At 49.3% G+C, this 27,123-nt stretch overlaps 6 protein-coding genes across 8 annotated transcripts in view; 1 reads left to right on the top strand and 5 right to left on the bottom strand.

Annotated features, from left to right (window-relative positions):
• Window positions 1–27,123, bottom strand: part of LOC128274223 (uncharacterized) — a 305,029-nt gene that overhangs the window by 260,099 nt on the left and 17,807 nt on the right. The window lies entirely within an intron of this gene.
• On the bottom strand, window positions 447–6,657 carry LOC128274127 (N-terminal kinase-like protein). Of its 2 annotated transcripts, XM_053012240.1 has the most exons (13): window positions 6,177–6,657; window positions 5,323–5,637; window positions 5,006–5,241; window positions 4,851–4,929; window positions 4,552–4,773; window positions 4,294–4,449; window positions 3,932–4,196; window positions 3,651–3,815; window positions 3,235–3,380; window positions 3,028–3,162; window positions 2,885–2,952; window positions 2,415–2,710; window positions 447–2,251 (listed from the first exon to the last, which is right to left on the bottom strand). In XM_053012240.1, exons 1-13 carry the CDS (start codon window positions 6,552–6,554, stop codon window positions 2,112–2,114), a joined length of 2,601 nt encoding a protein of 866 aa, XP_052868200.1. In that variant the 5' UTR covers window positions 6,555–6,657; the 3' UTR covers window positions 447–2,111. The 2 variants fall into 2 exon arrangements, with proteins under 2 accessions (XP_052868200.1, XP_052868191.1); XM_053012231.1 differs by having other exon boundaries at window positions 2,415–2,952.
• Window positions 7,452–9,241, bottom strand: LOC128274215 (probable glucosamine 6-phosphate N-acetyltransferase). The gene is made up of 4 exons (XM_053012331.1): window positions 8,990–9,241; window positions 8,524–8,734; window positions 8,254–8,443; window positions 7,452–8,088 (listed from the first exon to the last, which is right to left on the bottom strand). Exons 1-4 carry the CDS (start codon window positions 9,008–9,010, stop codon window positions 7,863–7,865), a joined length of 648 nt encoding a protein of 215 aa, XP_052868291.1. The 5' UTR covers window positions 9,011–9,241; the 3' UTR covers window positions 7,452–7,862.
• On the top strand, window positions 9,978–11,570 carry LOC128274189 (ubiquitin-like modifier-activating enzyme 5). 2 transcript variants are annotated; one of them, XM_053012301.1, is made up of 2 exons: window positions 9,978–10,174; window positions 10,257–11,570. In XM_053012301.1, the coding sequence occupies exons 1-2, from the start codon at window positions 10,000–10,002 to the stop codon at window positions 11,246–11,248; spliced, it is 1,167 nt and encodes a 388-aa protein (XP_052868261.1). In that variant the 5' UTR covers window positions 9,978–9,999; the 3' UTR covers window positions 11,249–11,570. The 2 variants fall into 2 exon arrangements, with proteins under 2 accessions (XP_052868261.1, XP_052868268.1); XM_053012308.1 differs by having other exon boundaries at window positions 10,047–10,170.
• LOC128274141 (cytochrome P450 4g15) lies at window positions 11,487–17,240 on the bottom strand. Its single transcript, XM_053012251.1, has 5 exons — window positions 16,659–17,240; window positions 15,722–15,919; window positions 14,844–15,026; window positions 12,430–13,362; window positions 11,487–12,298 (listed from the first exon to the last, which is right to left on the bottom strand). Exons 1-5 carry the CDS (start codon window positions 16,876–16,878, stop codon window positions 12,120–12,122), a joined length of 1,713 nt encoding a protein of 570 aa, XP_052868211.1. The 5' UTR covers window positions 16,879–17,240; the 3' UTR covers window positions 11,487–12,119.
• LOC128274397 (TWiK family of potassium channels protein 7) lies at window positions 20,426–26,089 on the bottom strand. Its single transcript, XM_053012630.1, has 7 exons — window positions 25,880–26,089; window positions 21,759–21,920; window positions 21,561–21,684; window positions 21,322–21,486; window positions 21,048–21,245; window positions 20,861–20,976; window positions 20,426–20,791 (listed from the first exon to the last, which is right to left on the bottom strand). The coding sequence occupies exons 1-7, from the start codon at window positions 26,087–26,089 to the stop codon at window positions 20,519–20,521; spliced, it is 1,248 nt and encodes a 415-aa protein (XP_052868590.1). The 3' UTR covers window positions 20,426–20,518.

Here is a 27,123-nt window from a genome sequence, read left to right as displayed (position 1 = left end):
AACAACAAGAATTTTCTCTTGATTTTTATGTTTTCTCTTTGGAGTAATTTTCATTTATCTACATCTTTCAAAAATTCACCAATAGTCGATTGTTGTATGTTTGTTCCATTTGTCTAATTTCTATATAGTATAGGATTGTTGGTAACGTTAGCTAAGATACGGGCCGGATATTCTTTCCCCATCATCTCACCCATCGGTTTCAAAACCAAAATGTGGGAAGATTTCCTATAGCCTGTGTAGTACAACTTAATGTTCAAACAATCGTTATTAAAGTTCGGGGATCCGAGTAACAGATCTTTTCTTGTGATATCGCTTACCCTGCGATATGTTGATATCGCTTACCTGCTTATGTTTCAAATAGTTTTTAAAGGGATTTGAGGGCTTTAGTTTTTAAGATAATTCCAAGAAAAGATAAAGCTGACAATTCGATTTTTCTCAACGTAGCGATAGACAGTTACACGGGCCGGAACAGCTTCAATCGTAACACTACCTACTGTTTTGTAGTTGTAGTAAACATATGAATACCGGAAAATGATTTGAAACAGAAGAAAAAGAGACAAGCCAACAGTAGAACTTACAGGTGGTTTAATAAATTTTGCTTCTCTAATATTGCTATTGGTTACATTTCGGAAACTTCTCTGAAATCATCTGATGTAACGTAATATTAATAGATGTACTGCAAATTTTATCAATAGTTATTTAATGTCACTTTCATCAGGATTAATTTGTTTTTTTTTATGTTACGAACATTTTCTTTTTGTGGTCGTGCGCTGTATTTATTTAAAATGTCTAAAGTGCTTTTATTAATTCTATTACGAATTTCACGCTACCTAGAGTTTGTTTGTTTCTTCTTTGTTTGACAAATAGTTTACTCTACCTATCTAGATTTGATTCATCCAGGATTCCGTATACTCGAGGAGCCGGGGGGAAAATATAATTATGGTATAGACGCACTGCAGATGTAGCATCTGATTTCAAATCAAAACTGGTGCCGGTGACTTGTGGCCATCAATAGTTTTAAGCTGAGCATTTTGCATTCTTACCGAGCTTAAGGATTATTAACGAGCGGTAAATGCGCGGGCTGCTAGCATAAAAATTGTGATTTATTAGTGTATTGCACTTTCTATTATGGTTATACCAGCATTAGTTCTTTTACGGCCAGTGTTCGTTAATTCCGTAAACGTTTACCACATTTAGTTCCGTCTTGATTACATCGAAATAAGTTTGAAATTTAAATTCAGTTTTCCACAAAGATTATCAAAAACGATGAGATATAAATGCCTGTCTGGAGCAGTTATAACGCGATTTGGTTGCCTTTCTCCCAAATGAACGAACCAAACGATACCAAAGATGTCGTCGGTGTGCGCGTAAACACTTAAGCGACAAAGTAGAGTACGGTTCACGACGATGAAAAGTTCTCCAATCACGTTGGGCCAATACAATAAATTCGTTTATTTTCTATTAAAGCTATTGACTGTTCATGCCATAAAGTGGCAATTCATGCCATCTCCTTCCTCAAACCGTTTCAAATTGTTCAGTTTTTTTTGTGTTTCAATGTTTCGTCCTCGTCCAACCTAAATCCTACCACAACATCAATTTATCGGAATGCTTGCTTTATACCAGTTTGATTACTTTTTTCAAGATCATACTCACGTCTAAACTTAGATTAGCGAAAAAACCAACAGTAGAAACAACAGTGGACAACTAATAACTAATTGTAAGCCTTTACGAGAGATTTCTATATACATACACCGTTCGTCGAAATAGTTAAAAAAACATCTTACGGAAATATATTGAAAGATAAGGAGAAAACAAACATCCACCATCGGATAGTCTATGGTAAAAAGAAGACCACATCCGCCAACTGCGATGACAACATGCGATGTTTTGCGGTTAAATTGAATGGCTTTTCTTTACAGATCCTGGGATTAGTACAGGTCTTGGCATTGGTAGTATCTTATTAAATATTAAAGTTTATAAAGGCTTCCTCAAGTGCTTCAAGTGAATAGAACATTCTCCCTCACTTAATTTGGCCTTCTCCTGTTTTTCTCCCCCGCATTCAACCATCAATTGTCCTACTCCAGTTTTCATTCGTCTCCCGTTTAACCGAATTACATCTTTTTCACACCTAGTTTCAATGGGCCACTTCCTGCACCTACTGCACGAGCTGCTCTTCTGGCTTCTAATTCTCGCTGACGTTGCATTTTCTTTTCCTCCCGTTTCCGACGTGCTTCTTCAAGCTTTACATTGCCTGTAAATACATAATGTGTACAATTAGCCACATTTATTTGGTTAATATCAACAAAGAAAATAAATTGTTCGCGATGATGGCCAACTGCATAAGTTGTTAGGATTGTTGATACTCTGACGAGGATGAAACGACACCTGGAGGTGGCCACACTATTGGTACTAACCCGTGCTCGGCTCGTCCAGGGGCTCAAAGTCTCCGTCACCCCAACCGTCCCTACTGTTCCAGTTTACATTGGAATTGGCGGTATTCGTGGTGGGCATACTGCTCGTACTATTCAATAGATTGTTCATATTTTTCAAAGCAATCATCTTGCTCGGACTATTCATGTGATTGGTTAGGTTGTTGTTGGTGTTGCTGTGAGTGGCACTGTTACTGCTGCTACTGCAACTACTGTTACTGTTGCTATTATTGCTGTTGTTGGCTGTCGGCTTTGCAACTGTGTTGCCAGTAACAGATGAACTAGTCGTATTGTTGGTCGTACTGTTATTGCTGCTGCTGCTGCTGCTGCTGACTGCTGTGTTTAAGGTCGCATTTCTAATGTTGGTTGAACTACTGCCAATGAAAGGAGTGCTATTAGTGATGGCATTGGTGCTGTTGATCGAGGAAGAAACAACATATGGCGAAGGTAGCAACAGTGCTGCCTCCTTCTGCTGCGCCTGATTGTGTTCGTCTTCATCCTTTTCGTTTAGTTCAGTTTCGTTCTGGAAGCATAACCGATGTTGGTATTAAAGACGAAATCTTTTAGCGACAAACGCAATGTTTTCAATTTAATTTACCGGATCTTCCTCAAGACTACCCCAATCTTCATTGTCCCATCCGTCTCTCACGTCATTGACACTGCCAATCATGTTCAGGTTAGTATTAAGCTGATTGGATGTTGCGGCTATTGGACTGCTTGGATCTTGCGAGGTCTGTAACAAAGTATGTAGTATAAGTGCTGTGTATTGTAACATATGGTTTTCGGTGCGCGACGATTGATTTACATCCATATCTCCCCAATTTTCATGATCCCAGTTGTCGGGTCCGTAGTCGCTGGCCGAAGCCGACGTGTCCGCACTTTCGTGCTCTAGTGAAGTCATTGACGTGACGCTACTAGTCGTAGTCGAAATGCTGCTACTTGATGGTTGTTCTGTAACGAATTAAAGATAATTTCGAAAAATAAGATAATACAGAAAAAATATTTTAATAGCAATAAGCTATCAACTTTGTAAGCGTTATCAAAGGACTAGAAACAATTTTTGGACAAACCCCAAAATTTTGACAAAAGGTACAACAGAAAAAAAAATCAAAAAAATAGTAGTGAAGGTTGAAAAAAAGTTCCAATTCCGTTCCATCTTATGCTAACGTTACCAACAAAGGCAGAACTGGGTGTGGTGGAGACTGCGGTTTGACTACATACCCAAAGAAGCAGGTTTACTCAATGTTTTACCAGTTAGTGGAGGCCGCGGACGGGCAGTGTCACTTTGGCTGCGATAAAATTTGGCAGTCACGGCTGTCACGGCCCAACCGGCCCACGTCGCAGCAGCATTTCCCAAAGACGGTGTTGCCGTATGAACGTCAGCCTCTGGAATGTTAGAAAAACGATCGATTGCATCAGATGAATACGATAACAATGAGAAACAGAAATATTATACCATTCATACATTCGCCTACCTCCCCTTTTACTTCCCTTTTACTTACCCATGCTTTCCCTCAGACTGGGATCTTCCGATACCTTTTCAAGCTTTCCGAGAAAGCCGCGAATTGTCTTGAAGGCCGGATCACGTACCGACTTTTCCGGATCCATCGTGAGCGGACAGAGCGCCGGCAAGATACGTGTGGCTACCTCGCTCAATAAAAAGTACTGTTGGGTGGCGGCAAGCGCAAGAATTCCAGCGACGCGAGACGGCGGAAACGGATCCCGCATTGCCCGTATGAACGCCGACACGAGAACACGTTGTCGTACCTTCAAGAGAATTGTGAAGAAAACCAAAGTAAGTTTAATACGGGAAACGACTGGCGCAACCTTTGACAATTTTTCCCCATTTTGTTTCACAATTTACCTGCGGGTGAAGGTGTGGGGCTATTTTGCCAAGACATACGGTTGTGTTCGTGCGTATGCCGCCTTGATCATCGCGAGATTGAAGTCGTGCGAAATGGCGTAACACTTCTACGTTGAGATTGTTATAGTTCAGCTTCGGTGCAAGATGGATTATAGACTGATCGCGATCGTAACGGTCGTACAGAATGAAATATAAGTTTTAAACAAGGTACTCAACACTTGAGCGAAGCTATAACAGAGAAAAAAAAGATAATCTTACTTTGACGGTTTGTTCCCGGATGGTTGGGTTAGTGTCGAGAAACCCGTGTACTATCTGGGGAAATATTTGGTCGTTCACTACGTTTGGCTGGAGGTGCGAGATAAATAGATCGAGCTGTTGCAGCAAACGTGATCGCGTTACACGGTCCGTGGAAGCGAACAGCTTCACCACACACGGCACGATTCGCTTCTGGTACTCAGCCTCATCCAATAGGCGCCCTAGCTGTGGAAAACATAAATAAAAACGCGAATTCTTGTACGTCGTTGCATCAGCTGTTATTAAAGTGGGAGGAAACGCACCTTAAACATCGGTGCCAACACAGCCGACCCTGCATCGCCATACTCATAGGCCGTTATTAATTGAGGAAGTATTTTGTGCCTGGCGATGGAATAAAACAAGAGTGTAACTCAATAATAAATTATCTTTTATAGTTTAGCTTTTATAGGACAGGTACCTGCAGACTGTGTCAGGAAAGTTGTCCAGCTGCGCAGTAAGACCACTGAAAAATCGTGTCTTCTCCGCCTTATCCTTAATTTGTATTTCCTCCAAAAATAGAAGCGAATCGACTAAATCGTTCTTGAAGAATCCGCCCGGCTTGCGGCACTTCGTGATGATATCTGCGGGATTAGGACGGCTTGCAGGCGCCGCCCCAACTAACTCACAGTACAGCGGGGCTAGCGATTTAGGAATCTAAGCGGCAACACAAATAACTTAAATAAGCTCCTTTTTCTCCAACACAAGCGAGCTCTGCGGCTCTCGCTCCCTGCTTACCCCCTCGATATTCTTCAGATTGCCACGCGTCTTCAACGGACCATTGAACGATTCCCACACAAGACACCCGAGACCCCACATATCGCTGGAGCACTTGGTGGCCGTCTTCAGCTTGTTAGCATCGTTTCGCTCAGGTGGATCGTAAATTTCAAGTGAAGGTGGTATTTTAATCGGCGGTGTTGCCGGCAGCTCCGCGGGCGAGACATATTCCAAACCGCCCAGTTTCCACTCGCCGGATGTGTTCACGAACACAGACCAAACCGAAACGTTGTTGTGCCGCAGATTACCGTCGTTATTGAGGAACGATAGTGCACGCTGTGACAGAAAAAGAAAAAAATGTCAGAGCATTGCATCGTTAGTGTGGGAGGAAATGTTTTGATAACCACAGATGACTATGTAGTAAAGTCTAGAGCGATTATTGGACGAGACGTACTGTTGTTTGTTGTTTATATTGTTACGATATTTCTACTTCTACCACTTATCCGGCTACAACCGCCGAGTGGTCTAGGCCTGCACCAGAGACAATGTTAATCTCTGTTGCTCTCTCTAACGGTGTGTTTTTACGGGTGGGTGTTTTATTAGCCCTGCGCCAACTCTCCTCCTGTTACGCAGGTTTTGGGAATCGAACCCATGGCCAGCTGGATGACAACCGGTCCCAGTGTTCGATCCCATGCTGCGTGACAACGACGAACGGTACCGACTGCTCCGTCAACGGGAGCTGACGGATTACGATATTTAGACATCTATTTAGACTACATATATTGAACGTGCCTTACAAGGATCTGCACCACCGACTCCATTGTGCGGGATCCTCGCTACAACTTTGTTTCTGTACTGTAAGTTTGCGTTTTTACCGTAATCTGAAAGATGCCCCACGAAAGGTGGAGATCCCGTTGTGGTCCATCGCCGCCCAACCCGTTGAAGTGCGTCCCGAGCGGTTCCACCGATTCGGTGGCCACGTACAGCACCTTGTCCGTCTCCAGACTGTCAAGAAATTGCAGAATGCTAGGATGGCGCAGCGTCTTCAGTCGCTTCACCGCGACCTTCGCTAGCTCCAATTTGATTTCCGTGCCACTCCGGATGTCGTACGTGAAGACGGACACCTCATCGTTGGTTGCTTTCCGCTTGCCACGGTGCAGTGCCCAGATGCTCTTTGCGTCGAACTGTTGCACCGGTTCGCCGATTTCGTACGGGAAGTCTTTCGACGAATCGCGAGAGAAAAAGGACCACATACTACTGTACTCACACACACGTACACACGCACACACACACAGGCAGAACCACGGTCCCTCACGATTTGTGGGAAGTGTTCGATATTTTTCCGCTGTATGTATGTTCGTCCCAAACGCAATACCGAACAAACAAGCGGTAAGGGTTCCGAGGGGCACCAGTTGTCCCACAATCCTGCTCAACCAAACGATCAAAGCTAATTGCCCTGAGCCCTGTGGTTGGGCTGTTTCGCGGTTGCGTCTTTACTTTTTATCCTTTCCTTTCTGTTTTTCGGAATGTTCCCGGAAGTACAAGTAATTGAGAATGAAGTAAAACGCAAGCAAAACGTAGAACACAGCTTCAAATGCAACACTATTTCCTCGATAGATTTCACCACCGTATGTCGCGAAAATATGCTGATCAAGTTCTGTGTTTGTACAGCCCACACCAACAGGCTGTGGATATGATAGCAATGTGTATGAAAATTTTCGGTCATTCGAATTTTGACACTTCGCACGAGCTGAACCTCCGTTGCTATTGTTCTGTTTATATCACCGCGTAGGAACTGTTTCTTTTGGGCGCCAGATGAACTGGCAGGAATTAAATGTTTCTCGAAAGTCACCCAGCCGCAGCTCAGGTCTGAGGTCTGTGTAAAGGAGAAGCCAATTGGGGCGTAGTATGTCACGGTTTAATCAAGAAACGCTTAATATTAAAAAAGATTAAGCCCGTCCATGTTTGAACAACCTGAGAAAATCGCTTTATAGCAGAAAAATGTGCATGAAAACAACAAGCAGTTACTGTGCTACTACGTAGTCCGTCACGTACTCAGCCCAACAGCTGTTAGCTTTGCAAAAGCTTGGCATGGCAATTGCACCATTAGCAGCATAGAAAAGAAAAACAGAACAGAATAGCAATTTGCCTTATAAATGATTTTATTTCCCATTTGCATGTTTCTTGATATTTAAGCACAACCACCAAGTAGCATTAACATTCACGAATGAGGACTATTCTCAAATTAAAAATGGACAGAATAAAACAGATCTTAAAAAAATAAAAAAAAAGTGTGAAATTCAAATATTCATTTTATGTACCAGAAGCTGCTTCGGGGGCGCGTGTTGCAGTGATAGTCAAGACCTGAAGACGCTCGAGTGTTTGACCACACACACACAAAACTAGACCTCCCGAGTGTTAAACAGTAAATCCAATTGCAAAATACAAAAAAACACGGTGAATTCGAATTTTGCGTCGGCAAACCGCAGACCCAGAATAATAGCTGGGCGTGTGTTTTAGAGCTTGGATTTACTTGTCATAGCAGAACTGGTAGCTAATTGTCAGGATGGCTCCGTGTCTAACGGTTTATCACTGGTTGCCGTTCGATTCCTGGTTATTGCTACACCACTGGCCCCAGGTTCGTAGCGTACGGTCATAGTGTTCGCATTACCCGGTTCTAGCACGTAGCCGATTGCGGTGTAAAACGGTATCAGCTTGTCTTTGCAATCCAGGGACATCTTGTAGCAGCCCAGATAATCCGCCAGAAGCGTCACAGTGACGACGATCCTGTAAAATGACACAAAACGGAAGCCAGACAAATAAGAGATCAAAGTGTATGTGGTTAATGGTTATTGCGAAGGAAATGTACTCCTTCTTCTGCCGTGGCCCTCCGTCGGACTCTATCAACGGAGGGGAAATGTGAATTCTTTTGTTATGCCAAATTCTACCTACAGTTTTCCCAGCTGCTTGCCGCGATATGTGTCGTCCACCACGACGTCCTCTAGCCGACCGCGGACCCCACAACCATGGATGAATTTCCGCTCGAGCACTAATGTGGCGCTCCCGACGATTTTGTCAATCCGCGAATCGACGATAACTGTAATGTAGTAGTCACCGCTAGCTTTCATCTCAGCGAAACGATCTTAACGAGTGATGGGCAAGAGAAAACCAAACAGTTAAAGCGAGGGAACAGGATTAACCGTAGTAGGACGTGGCACTTACTCAGAAACTGTGTAAACGAAATATCGCCTACTTTGGTCAGCTGCGACAGTATCTGTACGAAGCCGCGGTAAAAGTCTCCCGTTTGAAGTGGTCGCACTTTCAGCCAAGTTTCCCCAGGAACGGCGGCCGATATACGAGGGCTGAATTTGGCTGGCGAGCGGAAGAAATCCAAGCCCAGCAGTATCGACGGATCATAGAGCGAAAGCTCTTGCTGCAAGTGCATGAAAGTATCAAAACCATGGATAGAGTGTGTGCCAAAAAAGTGGAAACCATGTGAGTGACCTTGACTGTGCACTTCCGCATTCGCGAAGTGAAAGGGAACGAAGAGAAAGGTCGCAAATGCAATATCCAAGGGCGGTCCAATACGGGGCATAATATTTTATAAGAATTGCGCCATAATAACGAAAGAATACTACCCAGATAATAGTTCTTAGTGATCGAGGTTATTTTAAAAACGACTACTTACTTCTGACACGGGAGCACCCATCGCAGGTGAATTCGCAGCAACCCGCCGCGTAGGTACACACTTTCTCACTGGCGTGTTTATCGAAAAAAACCCTTGCCGTCTGTGCAATCGTTGGCACAGTGAAGAACTCAGAAGTAGTAGAGCGCTAATTGCACATTTTGAACCCGCCGTTAAGCGCTTCGGAAAGAAACACGCTGGTCGTGGAACACGCAAACGCCCCGTGGCGTGGAGCGATTGGCGAAATCGAGTGGACGTATTTACAAATGGAATTGCTAAGAAACTTGTTTAAAGACAGCTATTCGCCGGCAGAGCCACACCTTTGCTTTACAAAGACCAAGTGGCGCGAACTTTCACCATCATCACGAAGAAATGCACGGCGATGGATTAACTCTATCCAAAAGAATTATAGCTCGAGTGGTGAAAAAGGTTGTTGTTGTGTTGTTTCTGTTTTGAATGGATTGGCTCACAAGTTGGGTGGCCCGATCCTTAACCATCGCTCGGTCTTTCTCAAGTAAAGTTTTTTCGGTGCGGGTGGTTCACTGTCTTTATTTAGAAAGGTGCTGACGCACACAACAAAAGCAAACGTTTGCAGGAAAAGGAAAGTAGCTAAACTTCATTGACACGTTTCTTTGATGTGGAACACACCGTGTGATTATGACGGAACTTGATGTGTGATTGTTTAATTGCTTGATGCTTATTGTTTAATAGCAAAATTAAACATTTTGTAAGTACCGGAACAGTGGTGCGAGAACACAAACGCAATTTGCTCTTTCTATCCCCCGAGTGGTGTAGAGATAACACGATAACGCAATTATCAAAGGAAAAAAAGTGACTTCTGTTGGCGCTTGTTGTAAACGTCAGCTGAGCCACGATTGCTGACAGCGCAACGGCAAATTGAGCGTAGTGAAGCCAAAGGTGTTGAAATTGATTTAACGTTTCGAACATACTGATTGAACTCAAACCGAGAAACACTCAACGGAACCAGGCAATATTGCAGACGGAATCCAAAGATGGAAAGCCAGAATACGGCTCCCACAAACGATGGCAAAGAGGGACGGAAACGTATTGAAAAAATGTCGGCCGAAGTGGTAGATTCGAATCCGTACAGCCGCTTGATGGCCCTGCAGCGGATGGGAATTGTGTCCGACTATGAAAACATTCGCCAGAAAAGTGTGGCCATCGTAGGTTTGTTGGTTTTCACTTCAACCGCCCAACCCTTGCCGGTGGTTTGCCCGTTTTGTAACCAACCTGTTTTGTGTGTCCCTAGGTATTGGTGGCGTGGGGAGTGTGGCAGCCGATATGCTGACCCGATGTGGCATCGGTAAATTGCTGCTGTTCGACTACGACAAGGTCGAGCTGGCCAACATGAATCGACTGTTCTACACACCGGACCAGGCCGGCCTATCGAAGGTGGACGCGGCAATGAAAACGCTCAACTTTATCAATCCCGACGTGGCAATCGTAACGCACAGTTACAACATCACCACGGTGTCCAACTTTGCGCAATTCATGGAGGCGATTGCCACGGGCGGTTTGGAGCCGGGCTCACCGGTCGATCTGGTGCTAAGCTGTGTGGACAACTTCGAGGCGCGCATGGCCATCAATACGGCCTGCAACGAGCTGATGCTCTACTGGTTCGAGTCCGGCGTTTCGGAGAATGCGGTTTCGGGTCACATACAGTTCGTGCGACCGGGCGAAACGGCATGCTTCGGGTGTGCACCGCCCTTGGTGGTAGCGGAGAATATTGACGAGAAAACACTAAAACGCGAAGGCGTTTGTGCCGCTAGTCTACCGACGACGATGGGTATCGTGGCGGGTGTACTTGTGCAGAACACGCTTAAGTATCTGCTAGCGTTCGGGACGGTATCGGACTATCTCGGGTACAATGCAATGACCGATTTCTTTCCGAAAATGGCACTGAAACCGAACCCAACGTGTGACGATCGGTTTTGTGTGCAGCGCCAGCGCGAGTATCTGGCACGGCCCGAGAGCGAACGGAACGTGCAGGGCCCGCAGCCGGAACCGGAGATGCCGGTGCACGAAGAGAATCCTTACGGTATCGAGCTGGTGGATGATACAGAGGATGATACGCCTCTAGATGATGGGACACGGACGAGCAACATTTCGGAAGGACTGGAGTATGCTTTTCCTGCCGCGAACACGAGCACGATCGAAGAACGAACCCCATCAACATCGGCCGCCGATAGTGCTAGCCTCGATCAACTGATGGCGCAAATGAATAGCCTGTATCGCTCGTAAACTTCGGGGGTGAGCCTATCGTCAGAAACGCCAACAAATCGGAATTCTTATGCGTATGCTTCGCATTTGCTTCAAACTCGATATGTCCGATATGATCGATATGGTTGCGGCCAGCGCGCACAGGCCTCTGAAAGACAGTCTGAACTATTCCAATTTCTGTTTCGCTTTCCAGAGGATGTTTTGGGTGTTGAAAACGCATCGGAGCATACTTGAAAAGTGTTAGCAGATATGCTTCCGATATGATGTGCTTTTATGCTTTTTTTATTTTTCCTCTTGTTATCACACACATACAAACAAATCTAAAAATATATTTATCTTTATATTATCGTTTAACAATCGCTTAATTCCCCTTACATAAAATTGGCAATAGATGCAACAAGGTGGTGGGTAGGTGGCCTTGTTTGCAGCGCATTGTGTTGCTCTTTCCAGCATGTAGCTTAGACTCTTGTTCGGTACCAAGGCATCGGAGTTTTGAGGGTAGATATTTTTTTTAATCGGCTCGTCATCGACACCGACACACAGTGCTGGTAAACCGAATCTTCCCCAACCACTTGCTTTCTTTCTTCCAAAACAATGGCACCCCCTTTCTACAGTGCTGCTCTATTGGTGATAATAGTTGCTTTAAGTTTGACTTATCCAAATGTATTCCCGTTTGAAAGAACAAAAAATAGGGATAAAACCTAAGATGGACCTTCACGATTTTCCGCTACAGTCACATGTTTCGGTGGACAGTGTGGGAAGAGAGAAGTTGGCTTAAAGTTTGTGGGTTCCATACAAAATTCAAAATAGTAGGATTAATAGCAAATGGAAAACTCGTGGTTTCGTGCATAATGGGGGTAAAGGGACAAACAGTACAGAAATCGTCCGAAGTTTACAGTGCTTTCACCTTGCGCTGGCGCGGCTCGAGGCGAATCTGGAAGCCTTCCTCGCGCTTCAGAATAATGTCCGCCTGCAGCTTGAAGTCTTCCTCTCGCAAGTCGGAGCGTACGCGGAAGTTTCGCAAGATGGTCGAGAGGATGATCTTCAGCTTCAGCATTGCGTATTTCCGGCCTGCGCGTAAGAAAGAGAGAAAGAGAGGCGGGGGGGGGGGGGGGGGGGTTTTGTAAAAAAGAAAAAAAAACGGAAAAAAAAAAAATAGATTCGGGCCAACTTCGGAGCTTCGATTGACTAGCTTTACTTACCGACACAGCTTCTTGGGCCGGCGGAGAACGGCACGAACGCGTAGTAGTGACGGTTGGCTTGTCGCTCGGGCAGGAAGTTGTCCGGATCAAAGACATCCGCGTTCGGGTAGATCGATTCCAGGCGGTGCAGCTTGAACGTTGCCACAGTGATGGTGGCCCCGGCCGGTACAACAATGTCGCTCGATGCGAGCTTTAGGTCCTGTTTGAGCGAGCGTGCGATGATGGGCACCGGTGGGTACATGCGGAGCGTCTCCATCAGGCACCGCTCCAAATACTTCATCTCGATCGTATCCTGGAACGTGGCCGGTCGGTTCGAGTCGCCAAAGATGTCGTCCAGCTCTTGGATCACCTTGTCCTGGATGTGCTGGTGGACGCCCATCATCGACAAAAAGAAGCTGCTACCGGCGGCCGTTGTGTCGTGCCCCTCGAACATGATCGTATCGACCTGGTTTTTGATTTCCTCGTCCGAGATCAGTGCCCCGTTCTCCGCACTCTCGAGCAGCAGGTCCAGGAACGCCAGACGCTTCTTTTCGCCCACATCGTTCTCTTCCACGTCCAGATCATCCTTCAGGTTGGCCGACTGACCGAACGAGAGCCCCTCAACTGTGTTGGTGTTGGTGCCACCGGCATTACCACCCACCTCCTTCGGCTTCTCGATGTCGGCCGTCTTGATCGAGGTGGTCGCGAGCGTGCCGCGGGTGCCCTTGTCGAAGGCTACCTTCTTATTGCGGATGACCTTCTTGGTTAGGCTGTGGATGGTGTCCAACAACTTCACCTGCTTTTTCGCGTACTGGGTGAGGTTAAAGAACAGGTCGGGATACAGCCACATCTTGCGGTGCCGCAGGTGCAGAATGTCACACATCTTCATTACGGCCATTGCATAGTCGTAGCCGGACTGGTCCTGTGTCTTCTTCGAAACTCCCATCGCCGTTTCTGTGGTGGTCCGCGAATATCGCGTGTAAAAAGCGCAATAGAAAAGGAAAGAACCACATCAATGGTCATCACTGCAACTAGGGGTAGGGTTGGTAGAGGGGTCGGCGAGAGTGTCGTGGATTGTGTCGTGCAACGCACAAGGTTACAGCACGGTGCCATCATCTGGGACCGCCTATACCGAACTTGAACGTCAACTCTGTAGCAAGGTTACCGTGGCAATATCAATCAGGCACTGTGCTTCCTCATTAATGGTGTCAACAGTCCACAACATCCACAGTTGCCCGTGTCCCCGCCCTGCTAGCTAGAGCAATTGCTTTCTATTGCGAAAGGATAAAAATAGGAAAATTTACATGGGATATGATTTACATATAAAGCGACCAGCGCAGTCAGTCAAGCTTCGTGCAGGGTCCACGTACACGTAAGTCCCGGCCGCGATGTGCCGCGTCCATTCTTCCGATCAATTAGAGTGTGTGGTTCGTTAGGTTGGGAATGGGGACGGTGGTGCATGGGACTAGTATGCGAATGACATTTGATTTCACATGCAGTCCAACCGGTAATGAAGCATAAATTAAGCTGCTAGCCTGACCGCGTGTGTACGGCTGAATAACGCTGGGGCGCAGGGGTTCGTTAAGCCGCGGTGATTTGAAAAAACACATGCAATTCCAAACCAAATGCGTCAATCAACCAATCGCGTGATAAGCGGCTCACCTGTGGTGACACCACAGGAAACACAGTGTGATTTGCTATTAAAATAGAAATTTTACGACTGCCTTGACTTTTTGCAGGAATTCAAGACATTAACGCCCCAACGTCACGCCTGGCCCCGTGTCGATCTCTGGACCCTCTGGGTTGGTGTGACTTTCGGATCAAGTGTTACCACCACCGCACCGCAACCGCAAATCACGACGTTTTCGTTCTAGCTCAATCGGGAATCAGTGGTTAATAATGGGATGGATGGGCTCTGAAGTAATAATATTGGACCCAAAACGCATCATCAGGTCTGTTCTGTTAACATTTGACTCCGCAGCAGGGTGCTTGGCAACCTGTGTTCTCCAGTTCTCAAAGGAATGCATGTACATTTGCCGTACGCAGTGTGCCCATCGACGCCATTTGGGGGGAAGAATGACCGGTTGTGCAACAACCGCCACGGGTCTATCTGCTGCAGCAATCTGCCCAGCCGCCAGCAGTGAGCTGTGGGAAAGTGCTCCTGGCATAGAAGTACCAGCGATGTTTCGAAGCACAATTATGTGCCGCGACATTGCGACTTTACGTAAAGAAAAACCTGTTTCCAGAGAGTTGCCGGGTGCCTGTTGCATGTTTACCATCCAGTCGACACTAGACCGGCGCCTACTCTAACCGCGGTGTGATGCAAAGACGATGCACACCTGGATTCGTTCGATCGCCGCATAATCACCGGGATATAACAAAGAATCAGTGTGGCGGGGCTAAACCAAAAGAAAACTCCCGTACCAAGTACTTACCGAGCAGAATCTCGACGGTGCACTCGCTCATGTAGTCGTGGCAGTCGAACGCCTTGCCGTTTTCATTGCGCATTTTCTCCACCACCAGCCGCGAGTTTTCGTTGAACAGATCGATGAAGCTTTTCAGCACGTTCAAGTGGAATGTCGGTGCAATGAGCTTACGGTGCTGGCGCCATTTGTGTCCTGGCCGGTCGGTCGTCAATCGGAAGAACAGAAACGAAATGGAAACGAACAGCGCACATTGGTACCGAAGTGATTAGTGGTGCGAAAACAATGGGCGAAGATAGAGAGAAAGATAGCTGGATTTCGAAACAATTTGCGCTAAACCTAGTGCAGCTAGTTCCTTGATAGAAAGGAGATAGGAGGAAAGTCGGATCCAGCGTCAAATCCACATGGGGAAGGCAAAGGTTTCACTATTTCGGTGAACGGCCAGGCGGTCAATTGTCAGTGCGTAATAGTTGCACATTATAGCGGTATAGCGTTACCGCGTAGGGGGATCTTACGAGCGAAACGTGCGCCACACGGCGCACACGTATCTCCGCAGCCGAGATTCACTTTTGCCCGAGAGCCGAGATGGTGACAATGGCTACTTCCGGTCGCGTTGGCACGAACCGCGTTGTGCTGTTTCTGTTGTCTTTTGCTTTGCGCACTGGCACCACCACCACCACCACCACCTACTCAGTTGATTGCTCGCGTATGCAAATCTCTCACCGCGTTGCTGCGTTTCAATTTATTTGCTCCGCCATTTGGGATAGGTGCGGCGGCGGCGTGCGGCGTCGTCGTCGAGACTCTAACTTCCAAAATCTAGCGCGAATGGCGCGCGGCTAGCTGAAATATCCCGGAGGCCCATGCTTTTCTGCGTGCTGTGCTGTACGTACCTGTGCTGATGAGCAACCCGTTGCCTAGCCAGGGTTTGAAGAAGCGATACTCGGGCGACTTATCAATGTACACGTGGCTGCTCAGCAGCAACTCGACGTCGCGCGGGTCCACCAGGAACACGATCAATTTCGGTCCTATCCAGATCTTGATGACCTCATTGTAGTCCTTGCCTTTCTCGATGATCGTGCGGAACACGGCTGTACGTGGGGGCGGGGTGTGGACCAATTTATTGCGCGTGTATTTGTTTCCAGACCAACCAGCGGACAATTAGCGGAGCAGCCGGAGTGTCGGTGCACCAGTGTAAGAAATCGAAATTGGACAAAAGTGAGAATGAGCTATGGGTCCTGACTGACTCCTTTCCCCGGGCAAGCGATTACATCACCCGATTCACAATATGGAGCTACACCCGATAAAGGTACTACACGCGTTCGATACCCCGGGCGTCGGCTGGGACTTGTCTGGTAGCACCGTTCTGGTGCTGCTCCAAGAGCGACCGGAAGATACGATCGGAAAGGGTCGGTCGAATGCTTTGCACTGAGCGCGGGTCAATCACCCGCGTCATGCGCTCTCTCTGATTAGAGCTGATTGGGGTTAGTGAGACTAACAAATGACGCTAATGCTTCCGATTGGGACAAAAATCGTGCCGCAGTCGGCAGCGCAAAGGGGCGAAACGGGCACAAGAAAGAAGCGCGCCTTTCGACCGCGCGGTAAGTGCTCTCAATTTATCTGGCCACACACGCCGGTCTTGGCTTGGCGGTGAGGTGCACCACATTGGATAACCTACGCTGAGCTGGGCTTGCGTCACGCCGGGCTTGCGTCCGTTCATGACCGCGCCATGCGTTCATGTCTCAATTTTGCCCCTATTTCCGCCGACCCGGTGTCGGAAGGGCAGAGCAAGGGCACACGCACTAGCCACGGCTCCACTCCGGTACTTACAGTGTGAGCTACCGATCAGATCGAGCGCGTTTCCGATCAACGGTAGCCCTTTCGGGCCCGGTATCCTTTCCGCCAGCTCGAGCATGTGGCGGCGCGACAGGCGCCAGTAGACGAACCACAGCAGCAGGGCCGGGGTGAGCAGAAAGTAGAACATGTTGATCGGTGAGATGATGTTGGCATTGCTGTTCAGGCCATCGGCCTGCGCGACGGTGGCGGACATTTTTCACTTGCACTTGCGGAAGTTCCGGAAGAAGACTCCCACGCTCCCGACACACGCAGCCACGCGGACTTCACTCTTCCGCCCAATCACTGAGGCACACACTTAGGTCCGGAACTTCAGGCACTACACCGCAGCCCACACGCAGACCACACCCTCTTGAGAGTACACTAGGAACGGCGGAACTTTGGTTCGGACGAGTGCGTTCCGAGCAAACTTCGATCACTCCGGCCCAACCGGGTGCAACAGGAGTAGCTCCAAAATGGAAGTTGGAAAATGGTCGACCCAATGAAAATGACCGCCGTCGGCACCCGCCTACTGAGCTGTTGCTACTGAGCCCAAACGTTTGCGACTGACTGACGAATGGTCTTTCAAATTTGTTTTTATAGTCGGCATAATTTGCTCTGCCGCTGCTGCTGACTGCTGCTGCTGACCGAAAACATGGCGGCCGGCGACGGCTGTGTGGAAGGTGCACAACAACGACGACACTACGCCGGGGCCAACACACAGCGGTCCGTGACAGGTGACGGTGTCACAGTGTATGTCGCCCGACGGCGCGGGGACTAGCGTCACTCACACACACAGGCTTCGGCGCTGGTGGCGTCTTCGCCCTCGGTTCGGTTGTGCACCAACCGCCCTGGAATGCACTCTCTTTCTCTCCTAAACACACACACGAACGCACGCGCCGCACGATTCACTTAAGGACGCACGGTGGGCGGTGGGCGGGGGGCTATGAAAGCTGGCAACACTCCACTCCTTGTCGATCCCTCTCTGAGCGGTCCCATTAGCGCGCGACGACTGTAGACCATGGCGACCTGGCGAGGCCTTCTGGAGGTCGGCGGCCGCTCTAGAATATTTTGCAGAATTAACTTTTGGCTCCTCCGCGCATCACGCCCACACCCCGTTTCCCCCGTTCCCACCCCTCGCTCTCTACAGCGCGCATCCTCGCGTCCAAGGCCCCATACTATAGGCCCCAACAACGAAGTGTAACTGGGCACAACCTCCAGTGCAGTCGGATCGGTGGTTCCGGTTTGCTTTGGGCCGATCTTGGGTACACTAGCTCTTGGAGATCTTCCCCCATTTGGGCACCTCTCCCCCCCAATAGGGATAGGTTTTGGGCTAGGAAACCCAATCACCAACCGCCCCGTACCGAGGGCGAACCTTGGCGCACACGAGCTGTACCCGCGCGAACCCGGAAGTGATGGCCTAATGGCCACTGAATAAGTAGGCAATGTCGCCGCCGCCGGTGGTGCTGGCTGGTGTCTTTGCCGGACGAATAATTAGATCGTGATCCGAGGCATGCCCCGAAGGAAAGGTTGGTGACGCAACGCCCGCCAATTGGCGCACGCTTGCAATGTTACGTCGCGCCGCAAGGAGGAGCCTTCTATACTGGCCGGGTGAGATCGGCCGGGTGGGGAACGCGCGTGCGCACCGGGGGAAGGGGGAGGGGGTTGTTTTTGCGATTTGCCTAAGAAAGCCAAGGCGGTGTATCCGTCGTCCACGGTGTCGATCGTGAGCAAGCAATGCGACATTCGTATAGTTTAAATTCACCAGGACACGATCACGGCGACCGTGTCGTGTTCGGGTCGTGGTGATCAGGTGGAGTCGTTTAAATTTCGGGTTCCGCTCGACCAATCGCACCCTCAAGTAGTTCAACAGCTACTTGCTCTTCGTCTCGCGTCTGCAAATCCCAATCCATTCGGTGATCCAAAAACGGTTACCAACAAAGAAATCCATGATCTTCGATTTAGTACTTTTTTAGTACAAACAATATAATACACTTCTCAGATGTCCCCGCTGCTGTATCTAGAGTGGCGGGCCACCTAGTTGAGGATAATTATTTGATTCAAGCTTGGATCGATCTGTTGATCGTCTCAGCGTGTAACGTCATTCGAGCCTAGTCAATAATCAAGCCCGGATCAAGCCATCAAGATTATCAGAATTATAGTTTACGCAGTGATTCAGATAACGAATGCGAAAGCCATCATCACCGCCAGCGTCAATGCTTGCGCCATTACCACGGTCGTACTTTTCCACTCCGAACTTTCCAGTGGCCGATGGAATATTAGCTGCGCGCATGCGCGCGATGTGCTTCTCGAGCTCGAGCGTCACCACCGGCACAAGATGGTGGGGTGGGAACCCATGTTTGGATCCGGACCCAGATCCGGTTTGTCGTACCGCATGTCACCTAGATCCTCGCCGACGGGTTTGGCGCACTTCCGCGCGACCCGGATTCTCCTGAGGAACCATAACCTCCCATTGCCCAGGTTACATTCCTCAGGATACTTCCTCGATCGAACACTTCTTTGCCCTCTAAATAGAGTGCGCGAAATAGAACTCTCGACGACTCGACAAAAGAAGAATGAGAAAGGGAGAGTGTTCGCTATTAGCGTTGCGACAGCATTGCGAGCCGCCGTGTGGTATAGGGCCCGAGCAGGAGCCCAGAAGCCAGTTTCTACGCATGTACAGGCAGCAACGATCGCATTGCCGCACTGGCACTATGATCACATCGATTGCATCAGTGCGCGGTGCGCGTCCGTTCAGTTTGTTGCAATTGTCGTATTTCTCAATCAACGGCCGTGCGTCTATTGCCGGTTCTGCTCCCGTGGGGGATGTGTTGACGGAGGGGGAGTCCTTCGTACTTCGGCTTGCACTGCACTTTCCCTTTCCCGTGCCCTAGACACCTTTCCCGCACTCTCTCCCTCTCTCTTGCTGTGTCTCTTTTCCACTTTATTTTTCTCTGCTCTGCTTCACTCTCTGGATCATTCTCTCCTCGTATCATTCGCTCATACTTGACCCAGAGCTGTCCAAACCTACTAGCAGCAGCAGTAGCAAATTGGAAACATCCAACATCCAAAACTGGACCAACAGGACCAGCGACGGGGTCGCTAACGGCGGTACGGCGCCGTTGCATGAGGGTTGCCCTAGGCACACCGCATAGGCTCGGTTGTACGGGGCGGAAGGGTGCGGGAGCGTAAAGTGACCACAGGGCAACACCCCGGCCATCTGGCGCACCCGATCGATGCCCGATTAGGGCCCGCCACTGCCGCCGCTACCGATCGGTGGACTTGCTGGCACCCTTCAAGACGCCAATTAACTTTTCTCGCATTTCTTGCGCTAGCAGATGGAAAATGGAGATGAAGAATTTACATAAAGCCGCCCCAGCGGAGGACCTCCTGCGTTGGTTCTGCATGCATGTGTGCGCCAGGTAGTTGCGCCAATGTCCTCAAGCTGTCGAAATCAGGCAGCCTCCTTCGGTTGGGTTGCTCTCATCAGCAGCTCCACTTTTCGCTCGCCGAGCCGCGATTGCACATCAGCAAGCTTGCGTCCGATGTACGCGTCCCCAACAGCGCGGCGCTTGCGTCATTTTTGCGGTCGGTCGGTTTATTACACACTTCTTGATCTGCCGAACCGGTCCCACTCTGATTCACACGCAGACCGACCGACCATTGAAGGTAATGTTTAAAACCGGCGACCTAGAACCGGCCCCGGTTCGGTCCTTAAGGGCCGGCCGGCCCGAGTATCACCGTTGGCAAACAGCCTCCGGTGCCTTTATTGACTTGTGTGTGTGTTGTAGTTAGGGGAATAAAATTTGAACGAACGAAATACTAGAGTACGAAGTAGCGCCGCCGCCACCGGCACCTCAGACGGATGACTCGTAGATGACGATCTGGAGCACCGGTGCCGGTCCTTCCTTGCATTCGCTCTTCTCCTTGATGTCCTGCAGTATGGCGTTCGTGATCGCCTCCAGGGCGGCCATCTCCTTCGCCTGGGCCTTCTTGTTACCGTGGCGCCGGGGCATCGAGACAACGGTCAGGACGCGTCGCAAATCGTTGTGGAGTGCCGTTACATCGATTCCTGTACCGGCCGATTCGCCCAAACGGCGCAACGTATCCGCCAGCGGTCCGGAAAGGGCCTAGAGAAATACGCCAAGAGGGGGTTAGGAAACCGCGTGGGTTTAGTGACTGGGAGTGCATACGCGTACCTGCAGCTTATGCCAGCTCTGCGCGTACTGCCTGCGGACCAGCTCGATGATGGTGCTGGTCAGCGCAAGTCCGACCAGAATGTAGAGCGTGCACAGGAGCATGTAGTTGGGCTTACCTGGCGTGGAGGAGTGCGAGGACATTAGAAAGGGACCGAGGGACCGGGCCGGACACGTGGTGGTAACCTACTGGGCACCAGGTCACCGAAACCGATGGTGGTCATGGTGATGAAGCAGAAGTAGTACCCATCGAAGAAGCTCCAATCGTCCTCCCACAGCAACAGGAGGCCGGTACCGGCTGCCAGGTAGATCCCCAGAAAGCCGACCGCACCGACCGCGTATAGCCACTTCCTTTCCGACAGCTTGAAACCGGTATCTGGGCAGAACCCTGCAGTCCAGGCAGAATGGCATTTGTAACAAAGTGCGACAAAGGCTCACAGGATCGGTTGTCGGTCGGTACTCACTAGCCAACGGGAGCGCCGGAAAGTTCTTGACCAGCGTCGAGACGGTCCCCGCAAACAGGCGACCCCAGTCGGCGATGACCGTCAGCGTGAAGGGAATGCCGATCAGGGCGAACAGGAGACAGAAAACGCGGCCACCATCGGTGACCGGGACAATGTTGCCGTAACCTGCAATGTGTGTGTGTGTGTGTGTGGAGTCGTGACAGTACCCAACTCCAACTCGCCGCGCTCCCGCAACCTACCGATGGTGGTGATTACCGTGGACGCAAAGAAAACGGCCTGCAGCAGACTCCACTTCTCCACGGCCACCGGAAAGTTGTGCTCGGCATCGATCTGTATGCCTCCTTGTGCCGCATCCTGCACGACCTGTGACGAGGAGCATCAATTCCGGTCAAAAGTCGGTCACCATGTCGGTCGGACCGTTTTACGGACGTCCTTACTTGCTCATATTGCTCCAGCTCCAGCTCAAACAGGCGCTCCAGGTTGCGAACGTCCGTATGGTTGACGATCGAGTAGATGAACGCTTGCCGGTGCCGAACCAGCGACGTACGGAGTCGCTGGGTGCGGGCGAGCTCTGCCGGAAGCTCGAACTTTTGGAATATCTGGAACGCCACAAAAAAAGGTCAAGTTGGCGACGTGCCCGACGTGCGTACGTGCGCAGTTGCAGCCGCCGCCCGAACCGCCCGAACATCCTCCGGGCACGGCAGCGGCGGGGGCCGCCAACCTTGAGAACGAGAGCGGCGTGCGTCACAGACCGGCGTGACCGCATGCGTAACGCCGCCCCTGCGCCCCCTGGTATCGGAAGCCGATACCGCGACCCCGTGTACGTCGAAGAATTGATCCCCGATATTTGTTGTTGTTCGTAGGGCCGTAATATGCCATGTGGTCGGCCGTGCCAGGTAGGCAGACGGTAGACGTCATGGTCAAAAGTGTCGCTCGGAAATTGTGCTGTTACGATGCGCGCAGCAGCGCAGCCAGTTCCAACAGTGCGGTCGATCTGATCGATCGATAGGTCGAGCTACCGCAAAGGTGCTACACGTACAGGCAGAAGGGAATCGGTAGCGCTTCAGACGGTTGTTCCCTGCACGCACGCATTTCCATAAGTGAATCGGCAGAAGGGATGATGAGGCGATTCGCGCAATCTATGACAAAGGGGCCAATATCGGGCAATTGCGTCATGGTTGGCCACTTCACCCAACGCAGCTGGTCGCTGCTCTCTTCGGTTCCTGGAAGGTTCGATAATGTTCTTTGGGGCCGTTTTCTTCGGACTGCGCCTGCTATAGAGTTGACTGCACTCAAAGAATCATTATTATCAAAACAGGTAACAGGATGTACCAGAAATCAAAATCCAATCACAGCTCGAATCCATAGACGCTTCGGGTCTCTTTTAAACCGGTAAAAAAAAACATCCAAAATGAAATTCCAACGAAATAGTGTGATGGCATTACATTTCGCAGGCAAATCCCCACGTGCTATTTTCCGCGAGCTTAACCTCCAAGAAGTGTGGTTCATAATTGGTGTATGGTACCACAAAACCATATCTTCAAGGTCCGCTTGAAAAGGGCCAGAAAGTGAGACTGAACGCTAACACGAAACAGTTGGAATGAGATCTTAGCAATTGGACTTCAAAGAGCAAAATAGGTTGTTATGCTTGAATCAACTTTTCCATCTTACGAATTTTATTCATTTGAATGGATAAAAGTTCATATTGAAAATCAAAGTAACTGCTAAGAACTGGTAGACAAAAGACCCAGGCAGGCCAAAATTCAGAAAGATCACACGAAAGTTTCAATTAATTTGTGGCAGTTTTCCTGCCGAGCCATATAGGTACTTGAAAGAAGCTATAGCCCTCTGGGCATTTCTAGTCCAATCTGCAGGTACGAACTGAACACCGACTACCAGCTTGGCAAAGTAAAACGGTGAACTAGTAAGTCCGAGCAACAGTTGAGATATTTCTCTGTCGATCTGCTCCACTCCGAACCAACTTTGTCCAGCTCGATTTCATCACCGTCCGCTACCCGAGTTTTCGGAAACTTTTAAATTGTATTTGTAACACAGTACAGCACGTTGCAGCAGCCTACAAAGGATAGCATGAGAAGCGTAAACAAACTACTCAACCCATGACAGCAAGCAACTTTTCGTTTTCGTAGCATTCAAAGTCAAATAAACAGACTCCGTTTCTTCGGAAAAAACCAACAAACAACCAACATGCAACGGCAGACGATGGAACGAGGTTTCAAAGGCACGTTCCAATTGGTTTATGGATGTGGTTTCGCGTCCACATTGTTTAGTGATATTTTTCCGCGTACGAATGCCTCGCTAAACTTTCACGATCTGGCAGGGGTGATTGTAGTATACCAGTTGGCAACCATGCGCCTCCATCGAAGAGCAGGACCAGCGACAAACAATCTAAGCACACCGAAATCTGCATGAAACACCTACGGAATGGATAGCTACTTCTGAATCTGAGTGAGATCAACCAGGCCAACTCTCCTACAACGCCTGTACGGGAGTCATAGTATTCCCTGATTGGTGAAAATACTACAGGGTACGGACACGATTAGCTTTTACGTATCACAAGCCTTAAAGTACCCGCATGGTCTACGGCCCTGTTAGAACGACACATTTGAGCGGGCCCGTGCCTATTCCGAGGGTGTCGTTAATTGGTTGGCAAACAAGTCAACAAACGTCCGAGGCGTCTTTCCCGGAACACCATGCGCCTGGGGGGTGCGAGGTCGGGAACTTCACGTAGGTGTTTTGCTGTACCATTCGCGATTATTAACTGCTTCCTTCCGACTCCAGCGAATGCTGCATGGGCGCACGTGTCGTGTTCGTGTTCCTTTATTAATTCTTTCCGTTGTCTCTTTTGGTCGCCTTTGTAATCGCGGTGTCGTTTCAGGACGAGGTAGTTTCGCTGTTCCTGTGCGCACCCAAATGTACGAACTAACGAAAGTACCTGAGGAGTCTTCCTTCCTCTCTCTCTCTCTCCCTCTCTCTCTTAGGACTGATTTAATTTGTTTCTATGTTTTTATGGTAGGCTTTCTCGGCAACTCAACGCACCACTGACCCTAGGCGGGTTGACTGGTAGAAGCCATTACAGAATATGATACGATGTACTTCTCACCCCATTCTATATGACCAATCGCTGGCGGGAAGGTCCCCCTCTGGAGATCTCAGAAAATGGCACAACGACGACGGAGGAAGTGGGTTATTAGTCGTTGCCTCCTGCTTGACGGTTCCACATATGCGACACGCAGCTGGCCCAATTTAGCTCTCGTTTTCGACTCGTTGGTAACACCGTAAGCCCGATGGTGTTGCGACTAGGTCGTTCGCAGAAAAGACAATAAAAATAGCCCTTCCATGAAGACTTTCCCCATCCCGCTAGTTAGTAACTCGTTGCCACCCGCGTCTGTGGAAGTATCATTTCAGTTCGTTTTCTTCCACGGTCCTTCTACTTGGCCCGACTCGGCTGCCAAACGGGTGTCGCTACGGCGTGCCGTCGAATGTCTGCTCTAACCCACCGCGACACGCTCAGAGGGTTAAAAAGGAATGCTGACGCCATGGAATGCATTGCAAGTCAAACGTCCGCTCAAGATCTGTTGGTCTACATATTTCCTTGTCCAAACTGACTGACAGCTGACCGTCGTAGGTGGCTGGAGGGTCTGGCAAACTGATTCTACTAACCTCCGCGCTGTGGTTCACGCTAGCAACCAAAGCCCCTGGCTCAGCCGGCTGCCAGTAAAAGGTCGGAGAAACCGCGACGTTCCGATTACGAAAACAAGCCGCTGATTTGCCGCCTGGTCTGAGTTTTGCTTCCCTTTCTCGCTTGCTGTCCGTAACGGCCGCTTAATAGACATCGTAAATACAAGCTGCTCGAAATTATGCAAAATGGTACACACACACACGCACATCCTTGTTACTTTCCCCTTGTCTCTCTATGTGGGCCGGTACGTCCCAAGGAGCAGATCTCCAAGTTTTTCTCTCCGATCTACTCTGATACTCCGGGCAGAAGATACTGTTTTTCTCTGCTCTCGACTCAGCACGACCTCAGTAGATTGGATATCTGTGCGGGTGCCGAGAACTGGTGGACTGCGGCATGTAGGAGTCTGGTTGAAAGCTATGAGTTAGATTATGTTATTTTTAGCTCCCTACGCTAGATCCCGTGTTCGTGCCTGGCCGTGCTTGCCCCGTCCGTGCCTGTAAGTCGCGTAAATCTTCCTCTGCTGTACTGACACATGCTTTGCACGGCGTCCAGCTCACTTGGGTGGCCTGTATGTGAGGAATCAGTCGTGGGACAACTCAACGACCCCTTCATCGGAATCGTCCGATTAAGAACGCTGTTCTCTGGTGTTTTTCTCAAACCTCTTGACGTCTGCTCTCGCATCGTGCCCCATTGCAGAATGCTACTAAGGGGGAGAGTTGACACAAACCGTCATTTCAAAACGAGTGCGTCCCTAAGTAACTCCCAGTGCGCAATATTATGAGTTTGAGCTTATTGTACGGCAGTCAGCAGCCACCGTACGGTGGTGTTGTTTCGCCTACAGGTTAACAGTCGACTTACGTAGCCACCGACGCCGCAGTAGATGCCAAGGGACACTAAAAGCCCGAAGTGCGACAACACCTTCTTGATACGCCAACGGTTGCAAAACTGCACCAGCCGGCTGGTGAACCTCGTCGGCTTGCCGGCCGACTTTACGTCGATTTTCTGAAAGTGCTCCAGGAGGTCATTTGTGGCCCTCCCGCTAGGCTTTGATGGGGGTTGATTGGCCATTTCGGTCGACTACGACGCCGGTGACGGTCGCTTATGCCACTACGTTTTGCGTTTTGTAATAATGTTGCTAGAAGAGTTCCGGCAACCGCTGATGGTATGAAGTCCTCACTGTTTCGTTTGTTTTTCTTCTTCACTGTTTAAATACAAAACCACTCATGGCGCTAATGATTGAGAGATACAAGGCTGAACGAGTTGTGTAAAGTTGGGAAATGACAGACAACTGTACCGGACGAAACCTCGCACACGGTTTTGCAGCTGATTCGACTTTCCCGGAGCTAATTTTCACCAAAACCGTACGGCAGCGATTAGGAGTACCGGAACGCGGAAAAATAACCAACGTCCTTCATCAGCGAGCAGTGGGAGTAAACTGCTGTCGCTGAAGATGGGGCGACCGAAAAAGAAAAAAAAAGCGCCCAAATCTTGCGCCCATACCGTAGTGGCCGAACGAAGATTCGGTCCGGTGCGTGTGGGTTTTCCGACAGGCCAGCCAACTCTCTCGCAGTAGCTGCATGGTTCGTGTGACGTGAAGATTTCGTGAGATCTGTGTGCTCCTGGTGAGGGTGTGTGCGTGAATTTGGCGATACGAGGAAAGCTGTGCCAGGGTTCAGGACGCGACCTGCCAGCGTTGGCACAATAGTACAAAAAAGTCACAAAATATCCTCTATTGCACATTGGATGTCATTTAGTTTTCGGTATATAGTGATCACTAGCGTTCTTCGCAGACTTCAACTTCAAGGGCGAAGTCGTCGAAACCTAAATCTCTCTCATCCATCTCGTAGCCGCCAGCATGCGGACACTGTTCGTTTGAAACGTCTCCCTAAATCGTCAGCAGAATTGTGGTCGCTAACTGACGCCATCGTGTCCCACTGTCCGTTTCAGGTCATCACATTAAGTGGTCGTTTTTGTATTCAATTTCGTCTACGTCTTTTCGGGTAGGCATCCGAATGAATGGCCGAGTTCTACACACCGGTTGGCGGAAATTTTGCTCGCTTTTTAAAGCATTGACCACTGGCTGGCGAATCACGAAACTGAGT

The sequence above is a fragment of the Anopheles cruzii genome, chromosome X, assembly GCF_943734635.1.
Source record: "Anopheles cruzii chromosome X, idAnoCruzAS_RS32_06, whole genome shotgun sequence".
Classification (NCBI taxonomy): domain Eukaryota; kingdom Metazoa; phylum Arthropoda; class Insecta; order Diptera; family Culicidae; genus Anopheles; species Anopheles cruzii.
This window is presented reverse-complemented; position numbering and strand designations above follow the sequence as displayed.